Below are 15,633 nucleotides of genomic sequence, written 5' to 3'. Positions count from 1 at the left end.
CAGGTTGAAGCGATAAAAAGGTCAAACTGTGGTAAGCAAATATCATGAAAATAAACAAGGCAACTGCAGCATTGTTAAATAAATCAGAGTTGTATGCATACTATTATGTTGAATATAAATAGGGTTACCAGTTTTCCATTTTTACTGATTTTTACAGATAAATACAAACAGAAAACCGTGTGTTTCATGGCTGCATTTATTTTTAAAAGTGGATAAATACAGAAAATTGGGCTTTTTTGGATTGAATCTACATGCTATCATTTTTGAATTTCATGACAATAGCTGTGCAAATTGACAGCATGAGGAGTTAAAAGCAGTATGAGAATTACTTGCATGACTGCATATCTCAACATATAGTTGTGCTATAGTGCTTATATTTTCCTGTCGGTGTAATTTTGTATTATATTTAGTTGCATAGTATGTAGGTATGGGGGTAACTGGTGCAATTCTTTCTAGTGTAATTACTTAACTACTCTCAACTATACATAATATAGTGTGAGAAGCCTAATCCAGCATTTAGGACTATTTTCCTAATGTAAAATGTACCCTGAGGATACATTTTACACTAAGAAAATAACAGTAAGAGCCTAATTGCGATGAAGTTTGCAATTCTCCAACCATCGGTCGGAACCTTCCAAACCGCATTGTAATGTGCCGGTGGGATTCCTTTCCGACTGCCTCATTTTGATTGAGGCCATCAGAAATGAAGTCGACTAGTCATTCTGGATGGTTTACGACGTGCTCAGAGAGCGTCCACAAGTCGGAATGCGTCAAGTGATCTCAAGGGCGGGCCTTTCCACCCTTGAGATTATGATTACAGTTTCCGACATGGCTTCCATGCAGGCCTGTCTGGCAGGGAAACCATGCCAGACAGCGTCTTTTGGGGCCCACAGCAGGGCTCCTTGGGTGCGCGGCCTCTGGTTAGAGGCCGAGGGGGTAACTATGGAAGTATGCATAACAGCCGGTTTGCCTCCCGAGTGCATGCTCTCATAGTAAAAGGTAGGAATGTGACCAAACAGTCTTTGGTCGCATCCTACTGAGGTGGTCTGGACCTCCGACCAGGTGTCGGTCCGTCCCATGACCGATGCAGTGTCAGGCGGAAGTGATTCCACCTGACATCATAATGAGGCCCTAAATGCTACAGGACATGAACAGCAGTATCCAGCGGCCACTTGCTCTCTCTTAGTTCATTTTTCTTTGCTCTTGTGGTAGGATTTTTGCCCCAAATTACTGTTAATGAGTTACTCAAACTGGTGTAATCACATAATTTCAATACTTTTCATCCCAAGCGTAATGTGTAATTACTGAAATTACTCCAATTACTCCAGCATAATTACAATTTCTCCCAAGCCTAGTTAAGTAGTTAGGGGCTCAAGTCTTACAGTCTCAATAGTAATGTGCATGCTAAAATATCTAGTTAGCTACAGATATTTAAATTACATATTGAAAGGTAATCCTGTTCTTTTTTAATTGGCCAATATATGTTTCTTTTCACTATGTCCAAACATATCTAATTTTAAGTACAACATTTATCAAATGCTAAAAAAGCCTCCCCTCTCTCTCTCTCTCTCTCTGGTATATTACTTACTGGCGATCTCCAGTAGATAGTTATAGTTAGGACTATGTTTCCAAAGTAAAAGTGTTTTTGACTTGCCAATATCTTTAGCTTCGTTTGCTGAATCTTCATGAAATCTTCCAAAAAATGTGCCCCGTGGATTCTTGTTGAGCATGAAAAGTATTGGGGTGATCTGTCAAGCGGGGACTGAGAAAAAGGGGGAGTAAAAATAATTTGCATTTCCCCTGTTCCATAGGAATTATAGACACAACTACAGCCTGAACTGCTGAACGGAAGTACATCAAATTTACCAGAAAGGTAACTCTTGATCCAGAAAACTACCTTTTTGTGAACTGCTGTAAATATGTTCAGCAGTTGTGGAGTTATTAAACGAAATTCAAATCCTTATATATAGGGATGCGGATCCTCAGAGGATCCATCAGTCCCCGTGCTGAAATCTGATTGGCTCCCACCACTTCAACTAGGAAGTGCTGGAAGCCATCTTGGAACTTGGCTTTTGCCAAGTTCCACAAAAAACATTTAAAAAAAGAGAAGCGGGTAGAGTAGGAATACCCAGTACCCCATGGCCTCTCGGGGGGAAACTCACACACATTGAGACACTCACATACTCACTCACACACCCACTGAGACCCTCATGCACTCAGTCACACACTCACCGCAAAAGGTTAGAGGTTATAGTTTGGAAATAAAATATAAAAGCCTTAGAAATTCACTTAAAAAACAAATGTTACAGGGAACATTTTGTTAGAAAATAGAATTAAAAACCTTAGAATTACACTGAAAAAAAGACAAAGGTTACAGGGATGTTATAGTTAGGAAATAGAATTAAAAAGACCTTAGAAATTCACTGATGAACCAAAGGTTACAGGAATTTTATAGTTAGGTTCACATTTCACTCGTATAAAACCAGAGAAATTCAGCAGTTATAGCTACATGAGCTAACTATAAATTATGTGCCTGCAATGAACTGCTTATGATCTCACATATTACATCACTCATGACATGTCAGTGACATCACTGATGGCATCTCAAATTACATCACTGATGACATGATCCAGTGATTGTGAGCATTTTCTAAATGTTTTGTGTGTTAAACATATATACTAAGGTACATCAAAAGTTAAATTAGTATACTTTTGTGATACTAATGAGTGATTCTTTTTGTAGCAAAGTTTATGTGATTCGCGGTGTGACTGTGTATCTTAGTGTGAGTTGGGGTCTTAGTGACTGTACAGATGTGGGAGTGGGTGTGGGAGTGGCAATAGGGGTGAATAAGTGGGTGTCTAAGTAGCTGTGGGGGTGTCTTAGTGGCTGTGGGACTGGCTGTATTAGTGAGTGAGTGTGTGTCCATGGCTTTATGTGTGGGTGAGTGAGTGACTGTGTGAGTGGCTGTATGGGTGGATGTGTGGGTATGGCAGTTATTGTATGGGTACGTGGGTGTCTTAATAGCTGTTAGAGTGAGTGTCCTGTTGTGTAATGGCTGTATGGGTGAGTGTGTGGCTGTTTGAGTGAGTGTTTGGTTATGTTATTTGGTGAGTGAGTAGTTGTATGGAAGAGTGGGTGTCTGTGGGATTGACTGCATGGGTGAGTGGTTATGTGGATGTTTGAATGGGTATTAAGTGGTTGTGTGGGTGTTTGAGTGAGTGTGTGAGTACCTATTTGTATGGGTAAATGAGTGGCCCTGTTGAGAGGCTGCATGGATGAGTGAGTGGGTGCATGAGTGGCTGTATTAGTGAATAACTGGGAGTGTCAGTAACTGTATAGGTGAATGTGTGGTGATGTGAGTGGCTGCATGGGTGAGTGACTGGTTGCATGTTTAGGGTTATTAGTGAATGAGTGGGTCTGTGAGTGACTCTATGGGGTAATGATTGGTTGTATGAGTACTGGTATTGGTCTGTGAATGAGTATGTGATGGGTTGTGTAACACTGAGAGTGGGTGTATGAGAGGTTCCATCAGTGAGTGGATGTCTGAATTTTTCTGTGAATGATGTCATCAGTGATGTTATTTGAGATGTCATCAGTGATGTCATGAGTGATGTCACTGCCCATGTCATGAGTGATGTAATAGGTGAGGTCATAAGCAGTGAATTGCAGGGGCATACGTTATAGTTAGCTCAGGTAACTATAACTGCTGAATTTCTCTGGTGTTGCACAAGTGAAATGTGAGCCTAACTATAAGGTTCATGTATCATTTGTTGCTTTCATTGAATTTCCAAGGTCTTTTTAAATTCTATTTCCTAACTATAACGTCCCTGTAATCTTTGTTTTTTTCGGTGAATTTCTAAGGTCCTTTATATTCTATTTCCTAACTATAACATACCTATAACCTTTGCTGTTTTCAGTGAATTCCTTAGGTACTTTAAATTCCATTTCTAAACTATTATGTCTCTGTAACCTTTGTTGTTTTAAGTGAATTTCTAAGGTTTTTTAAATTATATTTTCTAACTATAATGTCACTGTAACCTTTGCTTTTTTTAAGTGAATTTCCAAAGTTTTTTAATTTTCTTTCCTAATTGTAACCTGTAACCTTTTAGTGTGAGTGTGTGACAGAATGCATAACTGTTTCAGTGGGTCTGTGAGTGTCTCAATTTGTGTGAGTGGGTGTATGAGTGTCTGAGTGGGCCTGTGAATGGGTCTGTCAGTCTCTGTGTGGGTCTGTGAGTAGGTGTTTGTCTGAGTGGATGTGAGAGTGTCTGAGTGGGTTTGTGCATGCCTTATTGAGTGTGAATGACTGCAGGGGTATCTGAGTGGGTCTGTGAATTGGTGCATGGTTCTCTGAGTGGGTCTGTGAGTGGTGTGTGAGTCTTCGTGGGTCTGTGAGATGAGGTGTGAGTTTCTGAGTAGATATGTGAGTGGGAGAGAGAGTATGAGTGATTATCTAAGTGGATGCATGGGTGTCTCACTGGGTCTGTGAGTGGGCGTGAAAGTGTCTGAGTTGTTCTGTGAGTGGGTGCATGAGTGCCTGAGTGGGTTCTGCTCCTTTTAGGCCTTCTTATGCTCACTTCTGACCTTTATTTTGCCTCTTTATGCTTGTTGCTGATCTCTACTTTGCCTCTATCTGCTTGTTTATGACCAAAATGTTGCCTCTTTCTGCTCATTGCTGGCTTTTATTTTGCCTCCTTCTGCTAGTTTCTGACCTGTATTTTGCCTCTTTCCGCTCGTTAAGGACCTTTATTTTGTCTCTTTCTCCTCATTTCTAACCTCTATTTTGCTTCTTCCTGCTGATTTCTGACCATTATTTAGCCTCATTCCGCTTATTTCTGACCTATATTTTGCTGCTTTCTGCTCATTACTGGCCTTTATGTTGCCTCTTTCTGCACCATTCTGATCTCTAATTTGCCTCTTTCTGCTCATTTGTGATCTCTATTTTAGCTATTTCTGCATTTTGCTGGCCTTTATTTTGACTTTTCAGCTTGTTTCTGACCTTTATTACACCTCTTTCTGCTCGTCCTACTACTCTATTTTTACTTCTTTCAGCTAATTTCTAGCCTTTTTGTGCCTCTTTTTGTTAGTTGCTGACCTTTGTTTTCCCTCTCTCTTCTCGTTGCTGACCTTTATTTTTCCTCCTTCAGCTCGTTTCTGACCTTTATCTTGCCTCTTTCTGTTAGCTGATGCCCTTTAGTCTGCCTCTTACTACTAATTTCTGACATTTATTTTTCCTTTTTCTGCTCGTTGCTGATCTCTACTTTGCCTCTAACTGCTCATTACTGGCCTCTATTTTGCCTATTTCTGCTCATATTTAACCTTTATTTCCCTCTTTCTGCTTGTTTCTTACCTTTATTCTGCCTCTTTCTATTCATTTCTGACCTTTATTTTTGCTCTTTCTTCTCATTGCTGGTCTTTATTCTGCCTCTTGCTGCTCGTTTCTGATCTTTATGTTGCCACTTCCTGCTTATTGCTGATCTCTTTCTACTGGTTGCTGGCCTCTATTTTGCCTCTTTCTGCTTGCCACTGAACTCTATTTTGCCTCTTTTTGTCCATTGCTAACCTTTATTTTCCCTGTTTTGCTAATGTCTTACCTTTATTCTGCCTCTTTCTGCACACTTAGATATAGATATATATCTGTGGAACAAGGCAAGCAACGGGGGAGCGGGATAGTCACACTTCCCTGCTAAAGTCCCTGTGTGGTAAATCCAAGATATTTCGGGTTGGTGTGCACATACAACTCCTGCACATGCCGTTCTTGGGTGCCAACTGCTTAGCAGAGGGAGCCCTACACCAGAATTTGGAGTGGTGCACTACCCAGGTGGTCAGTTCAATAAGTATGTTCACTTGTAGAGTTGTATCAAAAATGAATTCTCTATATTCAAATTTATCCGACAAAACAAAGTTCCAGCCAACGCGTTTGGTTCATCAAACAACTTTTTCAGGGCTGAAAATTGCAATACATAAAATAAATATACGTACAAAACTTCTGAACAGACTCAGTTACATACACAATGCTGCAAAGAGCATGGAGGCAAAAGGGAATGTGAGGAACAGAGAGGAAAAAGGAAAGAGGGGAAATAAACACAGGGAGGGATGCAAATGATTAGACACAGATGCACGTGGGGAAAGGGACATATCGACATATGGACATACATAGTAAGGCTAATCAGTCCTTTTGTTCTAGTGTTGCTATGTCCCCTGAGGCCTGGAAGTGTGGTGACATAAGTATCTAAGTGCATTAACTCATAGTAATGGCAGTTCAGGGGGTGATCGAGGACAACTGTTGAGACCTGACAAAACAAAAAGTAATAAAACTAAGGAATGCGAGTGAAAAAGCATTTGGAGGACATAAGTAAGTACATAATAAGGCTAAACAGTCACTGTATGTTGATATGTCCCTTCCCCCACATGCATCTGTGTCTAATCATTTACAAAACTTCAAATGTTCAAGTTATATACTAAAATGTGATCTTGTTATTTTTTATTGGCAAAGACATTTTTCTTTTCACTTTGTCCAAGAATAAAAATATCTAACTTTAAGAATATAATTCACCAAAGGCTAAAATGGTCTATTTCTCTCTCCCACTTCCCTCTCTTTCATTCTCTGTCTCTCTTACTTGTCTTCCATCCCATTCTAGGATGGAAAACAGAGATAGAGATAGAGAGAGAGATAGAGATGGGGTAGAGAGAGAGCATGAGAGCGAGAAAGAGAGAGAGGGAGAGATGCACAATACAATGGTTAATATTGGATTACAAAATGTCAATAAATAAAAATGTTTGATTTGAATGGTATAGTTATACTTTCAAGCACAACAGTTAAGAGTCAGTTGTGGCCTAGTTGGTAAGGTCTTAGACTCTCGCTGTGAAGGTTGAGGGTAGGGTGTGTGTGCAGCTGGCATAATTCTCTCAATGGTAATTCCTGCAAAAATATGCGTAACTGTGTGAGAAGCGTAATCCAGCATTTAGTGATATTTTCCTTGGGAAAAATTGGCTTGAGGATGCATTTTAAACTGAGAAAATAGCATTAAACGCTACAGGAAGTGAAGAGCAGTAGCCAGCAGCCACTTGCTCTCTCTTAGTTAATTTCCTGCACTTCTGTGGGAGGATTTTTACCCCAAATTACTCTTAAATACCGAAACAGAAACGCAGTAAAGTATGAAGGCACATTTATTGGTAAATAAATGTGATAATATACAAGTTACAATTTCATTTGTTTAAAAAAATATATGTATGGATAAACACCAGAAGATGGCAAAAAATAAATGTGGATGAATAGAGACTGAAATGTTAAAGAAAGAAATACCATAACAATGGAAGACCGCAATATAATTGGACAACACAATGCCGAACTTCATAAGTCGTATGCCTAGGTAGGGCTCCTTAAGGAGGCTTTGCTTTGAATTACTCTAATATAAATAAGATTGTAGAAATCAGGATGTAATTATTAAATGAAGTGGCGATTTAGGCAATAAAACTAAGAAACGGCAGGCGATGGAAGGTAACTAAAAATCACACTTGGTTGATGTGAAAGGGGAGAAAACAATTCCCAGAGACCCTTCTTGTTGGCAGGATGGGAACTGAGAAAAACAAACAGGATAAAGAGATTAGCAATCCATGACAAAGACCATGAGGTTGAAATGTATTGCCATTTTATCCCGTTATATTCTCAAATGAATATAACTTATAGTCATTTAGCCCTAACCAGCAAAAGAAGTTGCTTGAGAGGAGTCACTAGTAGGCTCTTTTTTTCTGCCAATCACAGCATTAAAAACTGTAAAACATTAAAATAGAAAATATGACAGGCCTGTAGGTGGTGCCTGGCTGACCTGTGTGAGAAGAGGAATGGCAGGAGGACCTGGTTCACCAGCTGAAGTAACAGGAGGACCAAGAGAATTAGGACCAAGAACACCAGACCATAGAACAAAGAGGACAAGGACCAGGTGGGTCAGGGTCAGGATGACCAGAGCCAGTGGACCATGAAAAGGAGGACTAGGGGGAGCAGAATCATGATTACCATTACTCAGAGCACTGTGGACCAGGAGGAGCAAGATGAGCAGTCACAGGAGCAGGATTAGTATGGCCAGGAACCAAACATGAGCCAAAAGGACCAGAAGTACCAAGAGTGCCAGTAGGACTAAAGAAGGAGGGCCATACCAAGACAAAAAACAGAATGATGTAAGAAGGATCATATGGACAAAGAGTGAGAGGGACCATAGGAAACAAGGAGTATTAACGCTGGGAGAATCAGGACCAAATGAAGCAGGTTAATGAGGATGAGGAGTAAGAGGACCAAAAGCAGATCAAAAGGGAACAAAACCCATCTCAGTACCAGAGGGACCAGGACCAATAAGACCAGGGGGTCCAGGGTCAAGGAGACCAGACAGACCAGGAAACTGAGGATCTGGTGCAAGAGGATGAAGATCAAGAGGCTAGGGAATATGACCAGATCCAACCAGAGGGTAAGAAGGAGGGCCAAGAATATGACGATTAGAACAGGAGACAGATCACAGGGTTAAAGAAGTGGACGTGGGCAAGCAAAATGAGGCAAAAGAGGAGATTAGGGAGACTATGAGCCTGCACAGTAGAACTAGATCTAAGAAGAGGAGGACCAAAAAGAGAAAGACATGATAATGAGGAGGAGAGGAGAGGAGGCAGGCGGAAGAGGATCAGGAGGGTGTTGATCATGATGATGAGAAGGGCCAGAAAGGGGCAAGGCAAATGACCAGGATGACTAATTGAAGATCAGGCACCAGATAGGGACCAGGGAGAAAAGGAGAACTGGGAAGAAGAAGAGGAGAACAACCAGGAGTAGGACCACCATAAAAAACTTTGATGATGATGATGAGGAGGAGAACGAGGAGAATGAACAAAAGAGGAAGAGAAGCATGTTTAGTTCAGGACCCATTGGAAGATGAGGAGGCTGGGGAGCAGGATCCAGAAATGGACAACTGGGCAGAGGACCTGAAGGCGGAGATCGTCGAGAAAGCAGACTAGGAATATAAGGAGGACACTGTGCACAAGGGGAATCACTAGGATTAGGAGCAGGAGAACTTAAGTTAAGAGGACCAGTAGACTAGAGCCAGCAGAACCAGGTGACTGGGAGGACAAAGACCACAAGGCCATTGAGAATGGGTCCCTCAGCATGAGTACCAGGTGTAGGACTAGAATGAACATGAGCAGGAACAAAATCGGGACATGAAGGATGATCAAGACCAGTAGTACCAGAGCCAAGAAGACAAGAATCAAAAAGGCCAGAAGGACCAGAACTGGATGATTAGGGCAAGTATGAGCTGGAGGATCAGGACAAGACTAACCAATTTAGGACCAAAAGTAGTTGGAGAGCCAGAAGGCTGAGAAGCAGGACCAGGAGAAGAGGACCAGGTGGCAGAACAAAATGATTAGGAGAACCTGGGCCGAGAGGTGAAGCATCAGGACCAAACGGAACAGGACAATGACCCAGTGGAAATCCAGGGCAAGTAAAGGAGCAGGACAAGGCAGACACATTACACTACACCTTACATGTAGCTCAAACTCCACTTTAATTTCCCCCTCAGCCACATTGCACATTACTGTACATCTCACTTTACCTAACACATAGCTCACATTCCATTGTACCTTATACCTAGGTCACACTCTCAGTGTTCCTTACAACTATCCCTTAGACCTAGCTCACTTTACACTGAACTTTTTACCTTTCTCACAATCCACTGTACCTGTATCTGTACTGAGCTTATACCACTGTACCTTACACATTCAACACAACTTGTTGCATCTTGAACCTACATTACATCCTGATCTGTCTTTCACCTAGCACCAACCTACTGTACTTACACTAAGCCCGCATGCTACAGTAGCTTTCACCTGTCTCACTCTACCTTACGGCTATCTCATACCTCACTGTGGCCTACACCTTGCTCATGTCCCATTATATATTAACCGTAGCTCACACTCCACTCTACCTTACACCTCACTAACACTGCACTATACCTTACATCTCACTGAATCTTTCACCTAGCCCACATTCAGCTGTACCTAACACATACCCATACAGCCTCCGTACTTTGCACCTAACTCACATCCCAATCTACTTACTTTGCATCTAGCTGAATACCACGGCACAATACCTTACACTCAGCTCGCAATCCACTGTGGAAGTTGAACATTTTTACGTAAATGTAACCTCATAATAGCATAGAAATGTGCTTTAACAGTCTAATGTAAGATTGGCTATAGATGACAAAACCACCTGTTTATGCAACATGTTTTGTGCTTTCAATATAGTACATGTTCCTAGCTAGAGAGTTACAGTATTCTGTGCACCCCTACCCTGCCCCTTAGCACATTGTTGTGCTAACCTAAATTCCTGAAAGCTACTGCTAATGGTGATTTCTTTGTCTTTCCTTTTGATTTGTGAGGGGACTTTCTATCGTATACAGATGTAAATGTAAATGTATTTCGATTTATATAGCGCACGAATCACCCAGGGGTCTCAAGGCGCTTGCTTAGGGAACCCGTCCTGGTATTCCCCTGTGAGATACCCCGGCAGGGTATCCACAAGGTGAAAGCCAGGCATCCCACCGCGAGGGGCCGTAGTGGAGATTAAGCAAGCTATTGCCCAGAGTCGCAGAGTGTGACCCTGTGAGTCGAGTAGGCACCGGAGCAAGAATTGTCGAGTCCGTGGAATTTTGAGCCCAAGACCCACCGAGGCGGGGAATCGAACCCTGGTCCACGGCCGATCTCAGCTTCCGGGTCTGCCGCCTCTAACCACTGAGCCACGCTTCTCCACCAGATCATAGCTCCTGCTGTGATTAGTTCCTTTACTTGTTTTAAATGTTGATACTACTGCTGTCAGGGAACTCGGCTAAGATTCCAGAACTACTCTTTATGCTGAGTTCAACCTTTTTGATAGCTATCAGCCTTTTTCCCTAAAACTTTTACTTTCTCTCTTCCAAAAGGAACTCTTTATGGGTTCTTGCTAGGATAGGTTACTAAGGGGCTTATTTACAAGGCATTGTTGGAGCGTGGCTCCAAATTTGGCAGCGCAGCACTCTGACATTTCTAAAATGCAGGGAAGAGCCAAATTTACAATACAGCGTACTCCTGTGTTTTGCCTAGCGCTGGTGCTAAAATGACCCACCTAGCACCTACGGAGGCACCCTTGCACCATGGTGCAAGTGTGCCTGCGTTGTATAGAATGATTGTTTATGTTCAGGAATGAGTCCCTTCCTGCACATAAACAATCAATTATGGTGAGTTGTTACTGCTGTGTGTGCTGCAGCACACATAGATGTAGCATATCATCATTATTGAATGATTGTTCATGTGCAGGAAGGGACACTATCCTGCACACAAACAATCATTAATGGTGTTTTCCTTTTCCTCTGTGTGATGCAGAATGCAGCACACATAGAAAACACAAAAATGAGGAGAAAGTATTTCTCTTCGTTTCGCCATTCTAACGCCTGCAAGTGCATGACATTCATTTTTGGGGTTGCCTCAGATTTGCACATCGTGTTGCGGTGGAACGCTGACAGCAAAACCCATTGCACGCCCCTTTCATGCAAAGGATGCGCGTAAAAGGGCTGTATTTACAAGGTGGTGTTAAGCCACTCAAAGTGGTTTAGTGTCACTTTGTAACTATGCAGAAGGGCATAGCGCCACCAGAACATTGCTAAAAGTGACGTTCTGGTGGCACTGTCCCCTTGTAAATATGCCTCTAAATCTTTATGGAACTCGCTGTTATGTTGAATGTTCTAAACAAATATTCTCGAAATTTTCAGTACATGGATGTATTTGACTAATCTGAATAAAAAAGAAAAATACCGACTAATCTCTTAAAGAGAACATAAACTTTTAAAATGTCTCCAAACCTCTACTTATTGACTGAGCATTAATGTTGAAGGCAATGTTCATTTTAGAGGTGTGTTTGGGCTGTGCTGCGTTCTAATACGGTGGCAAAGATTCATCGACCCAAAGAGGCTTGGAAATTGGTAGCTCACTTAGTAGGACTGAAATGGAGATACTTATAAAATTAATTAGATTTCCACGCTCGCACCACCATACCTTTACACCTATCTCATTCTACCTTCCATCTAGCTCACACCTTCCTATAGCTTGAAAAAAAAATCCTGGGACACTTTGCAGCACAGGGCTGCAGGTAGAAAGTTCTTGTTTGCGTAACCGTGTGTAATAAAGAAGAACAGTTACTGCAACAATATTAGTTGGGACAGTAGCCAACTTGCCGGGACTGTCCCGGCAAAAACGGGACCGTTGATGACTATGTATACCCAGCTCACGTGAATGTACATTATGCCTAGCTCACATCCGATGCATTTTACATCAAACTCAAGATCATTTGCATCTTGCACTTAGCTCACATTACAGTCAACCGTTCAGCTAGCTTAGATCTCGCTGCATGTAGTTCTCATGGATGGATGGATGGGTTTTTATATAGCGCGATATCACCGCCAGGTCTCAAAGCGCTTTGCATTGGGAACCCGTCCTGGTTTTTCCCTGTGAGATAGCCCCTACTGGGTATCCCCAAGGTGAAAGCCAGGCATCCCGCCACGGGGGCCGTAGTGGAGATTAAGCAAGCTATTTCCCAGAGTTGCAGAGTGTGAACCTGTGATTCGAGTAGGCATCGAAGCGAGAATTATCGAGTCCGTGGACATTTTGGGTTCAAGACCCTGCCACGTCGGGAATTGAACCCTGGTCCCAGGTCTGATCTCACCGTCCGGGTCTGCCTCCTCTAACCAGTGAGCCACACTTCTCCCACTTTACAATGCACCTTTTGGGCACTCAGTTGTATCATACACATTGCTTACATCTCTCTGTATCTTGCAATTAGCTTGCATACCACTACACCGAATACCCGGCTCCCATTTCATTGCAACTCTCATCTAGCTAACAGTCATTTTATCTAAACATAACGATATCGCTGCCACCCTTATATCTTGGCTCATCTAACTGTATCTAAACTCAAACGAACAAGCCCAATTAGCACACCCTGGTATCCAAAAGATCAGTTCTCTGTGCCAGCGTAAGAGCAGTTTGCTAACCATTATCCCGTGTGTGCTTTTCCTAAGGCGGCAGCCTCCGGTTAAACACCTGCTCTCTTAAAACATGCGCCACAATACAGCCGGTCACGTGATAAACTTAGACATGGCCGCATCTTCTTGGAAGTGCCCTGGACCGCTTGAGCCGCCCTCCCTGGTGCCGCCTTCTGTGCGTACTTTTCACGTTTTTAAGACTATAACTATTACACGCAGATTATTCTCTTAAAAAGTTTGAGGTCATAAAAAGTGCTTTTCTCCGCAGAGCAAATAACACAGTTGAAAGCTACAGGAACATGATTGCTTACGAACTTTAAGGAGTTTATATTATTAATGATGTTCATTAGCTTGAAGCGAGTGGGCAGGGAACTCCTTTTAGAGGCGCGCTGCATGGTGCGTCTTCAGTGTCAGAGAGAGCACCGAAGCACAGCTCTGTTGTACTGTCCCGAAGGTATCTTCCTGTGCAAATAATATGTTTTCCACGGGGCGCACGTTCACAACATGGAGCATTTTGCGCAAATTCTTCAGATAACGCGTCTTCATCCTTTTCGAAGCAAGCATAGCACTCATTCCTGGTTTTAATAATCGTCTTGTTACCAGTGAGACGTTCACGCGGTGTCTTCGTGTACTGACAGGTCTGTCTCATGCTATATTGGTTTCGAGAATATCTCGTACTGCAGGAAAAAAGAAGGCAAGAAAGGAACGGGAAAACACATCTTCCTGCCTGCCACCTTTCATCTGATTGGTGGACTCCGGGCTGTGGTACATCACATGGAAGGGTTGGTATATGTCAAGTCTCAAGACTAAATATCCTGACATCCGAGAAAGACAGTTGATGTTTCGCATGGTGAACCTTGAAAGCACGTGCCAGGCTGCATTCGCTGCCCTGCTTTCTTGTACAAGAAGAATGCGCCTTTAGAAAAAGATGCTCGCGCTTCGCGCTTGAAGTTTATGCCCCTTCGTTTTAGCGATTCTGCTGATTGGCGGAGTGCTAATATTGCCAAGAAAGGGTGAATAAAGTATTAACACTCCCATTCACCAGCACACCCAACCCAACCATGCAACCTTCCACACAACTGCCTCAATTGAACGATCTTGCACTGATCACCACATTATTCATTCACTCGCCCATCAACTTTAATGGATAACGTCCACCTGTTCATATATCCATTAAAGGACACATCCGCACGTTCATTCATCCCACTTATTCTCTAACCCATGGAACTTATCCATCCATTCATCCAACTTAATCTCCGACCTTTTGATCTTCGGCTTATTTATGCATATTTAAATGAAAAGAATAGTGGGGTATTCATAGCAATTTTGCTCACGAGAGAACTCACACCGGCTTTTTGTTACGAATCAACTTTGTAGACATAACGTATTATGCGTACACGCAGATACAAAAAGTGACTTACTTTGCCCCTCAAATTTTCTGATGATAGTGCCCAGAAAGGTGTTTTGTGGCGCCACATGTCCTCTCCGAACAGGCATGTTTGTGCCTGTGCTGGTTCTCGGTTCAGAGCGCTGCTTCCAGGCTGTGTGTGTTCTCCAAGTGCCAGCGCCTTCAGCGGCACAGTTCAATCCAGTGAGGGAGCTTCTTCCTGTGACACACCATCCTCGCCGAGCGCTGAGCTGCCTGCTGCCCTCAGCACCACTTCAGACACGCCGACTCTCCCGAGGAGGCAGAGCCATCCTCGCTCGCTCCTGTGGGCAGCGCTGGGCCGCGCGAGGGCGGCGAGGGGGGAGGTCACTGGGGCGATCGATGCGCCGAGCCAACAACACGCATCATCGCAAGTGCGAGCGGAAAGGGATGTGACCCCGCCGCCTGCCGCGCGCGCTGTGCCGCTGCTGCTGGGAGCCTCGCGCTGCTCCGCTGGAGGGAGGGACGCCCCCCTCGGGGCCGGAGCATTACTCGAGCGTGGCTCGGCAGAAAGCAGCCAATAAATCTCTCCAAACTCAGCGACACATCAGGAGGGAGATAACGTTTAGGAGCGCCACATCCCTTTCCAGTCAGATGCCGGGAGTCACTGACATGCTGTGATGCGTGCGTGCGCACTTTGCTACAGCCCTTCTTCCCTGCCTCTTCAGTCTTCAGTTTATTTCTCCCAGTGATTCGCCTTATTACACGTTCTATTTCTGTTCGCCAACCGTCCTCTTCCGTCATTCGCGGCTTTTCGTCTCATTTATTCCTCAAAGTCCTTTTCTTTATGCTTCCTCTGTCCCCGCTTCTCAGCTCTCCTCCTCAAACTCCTTTTCTCCTTAGTTCTCGAAAATTTCCTGTTTTGCCTGTCGCTAGTTCCTAATATTGCTTGCAGGTGTTGCTCAGAATAATTAGTGCGCACTTCTCCCACATGACTCCCTTTTTCCACTAACCCCTTGAGTTAACTAAGCATGTGTCTATGCATTTTATCAGTGGGCTTAATGTCTTTGTTTCTAATTATACTTCATAACAGACTCATATGTTTTATTAAGGACATCACGTGGCTAGGTGTGTTTTGAGGTGAGCCGACGGGAAGGCGTGCGCGCTCAATTGATATGACAGCTATATCCTGAGGTCGGAGTTTTTGTACTTAT

The 15,633-nt window shown here is 43.2% G+C and overlaps 1 protein-coding gene across 1 annotated transcript in view; it reads right to left on the bottom strand.

Annotated features, from left to right (window-relative positions):
- The window catches only part of KCNH7 (potassium voltage-gated channel subfamily H member 7), a 1,437,897-nt gene extending 1,422,949 nt beyond the window's left edge, over positions 1 to 14,948 (bottom strand). Inside the window, exon 1 of the mRNA XM_078681650.1 lies at positions 14,475 to 14,948. Coding sequence (XP_078537776.1) covers positions 14,475 to 14,550 — 76 coding nt within the window. The 5' untranslated portion in view covers positions 14,551 to 14,948. The remainder of the gene's footprint in view (positions 1 to 14,474) is intronic.
- Positions 14,949 to 15,633: the final 685 nt, after the last annotated feature.

Source organism: Lissotriton helveticus, chromosome 3_1, assembly GCF_964261635.1.
Source record: "Lissotriton helveticus chromosome 3_1, aLisHel1.1, whole genome shotgun sequence".
Taxonomy (NCBI): Eukaryota; Metazoa; Chordata; class Amphibia; order Caudata; family Salamandridae; genus Lissotriton; species Lissotriton helveticus.
Note: the sequence above shows the minus strand (reverse complement) of the source record. Positions and strands in the feature narration are given on the sequence as shown.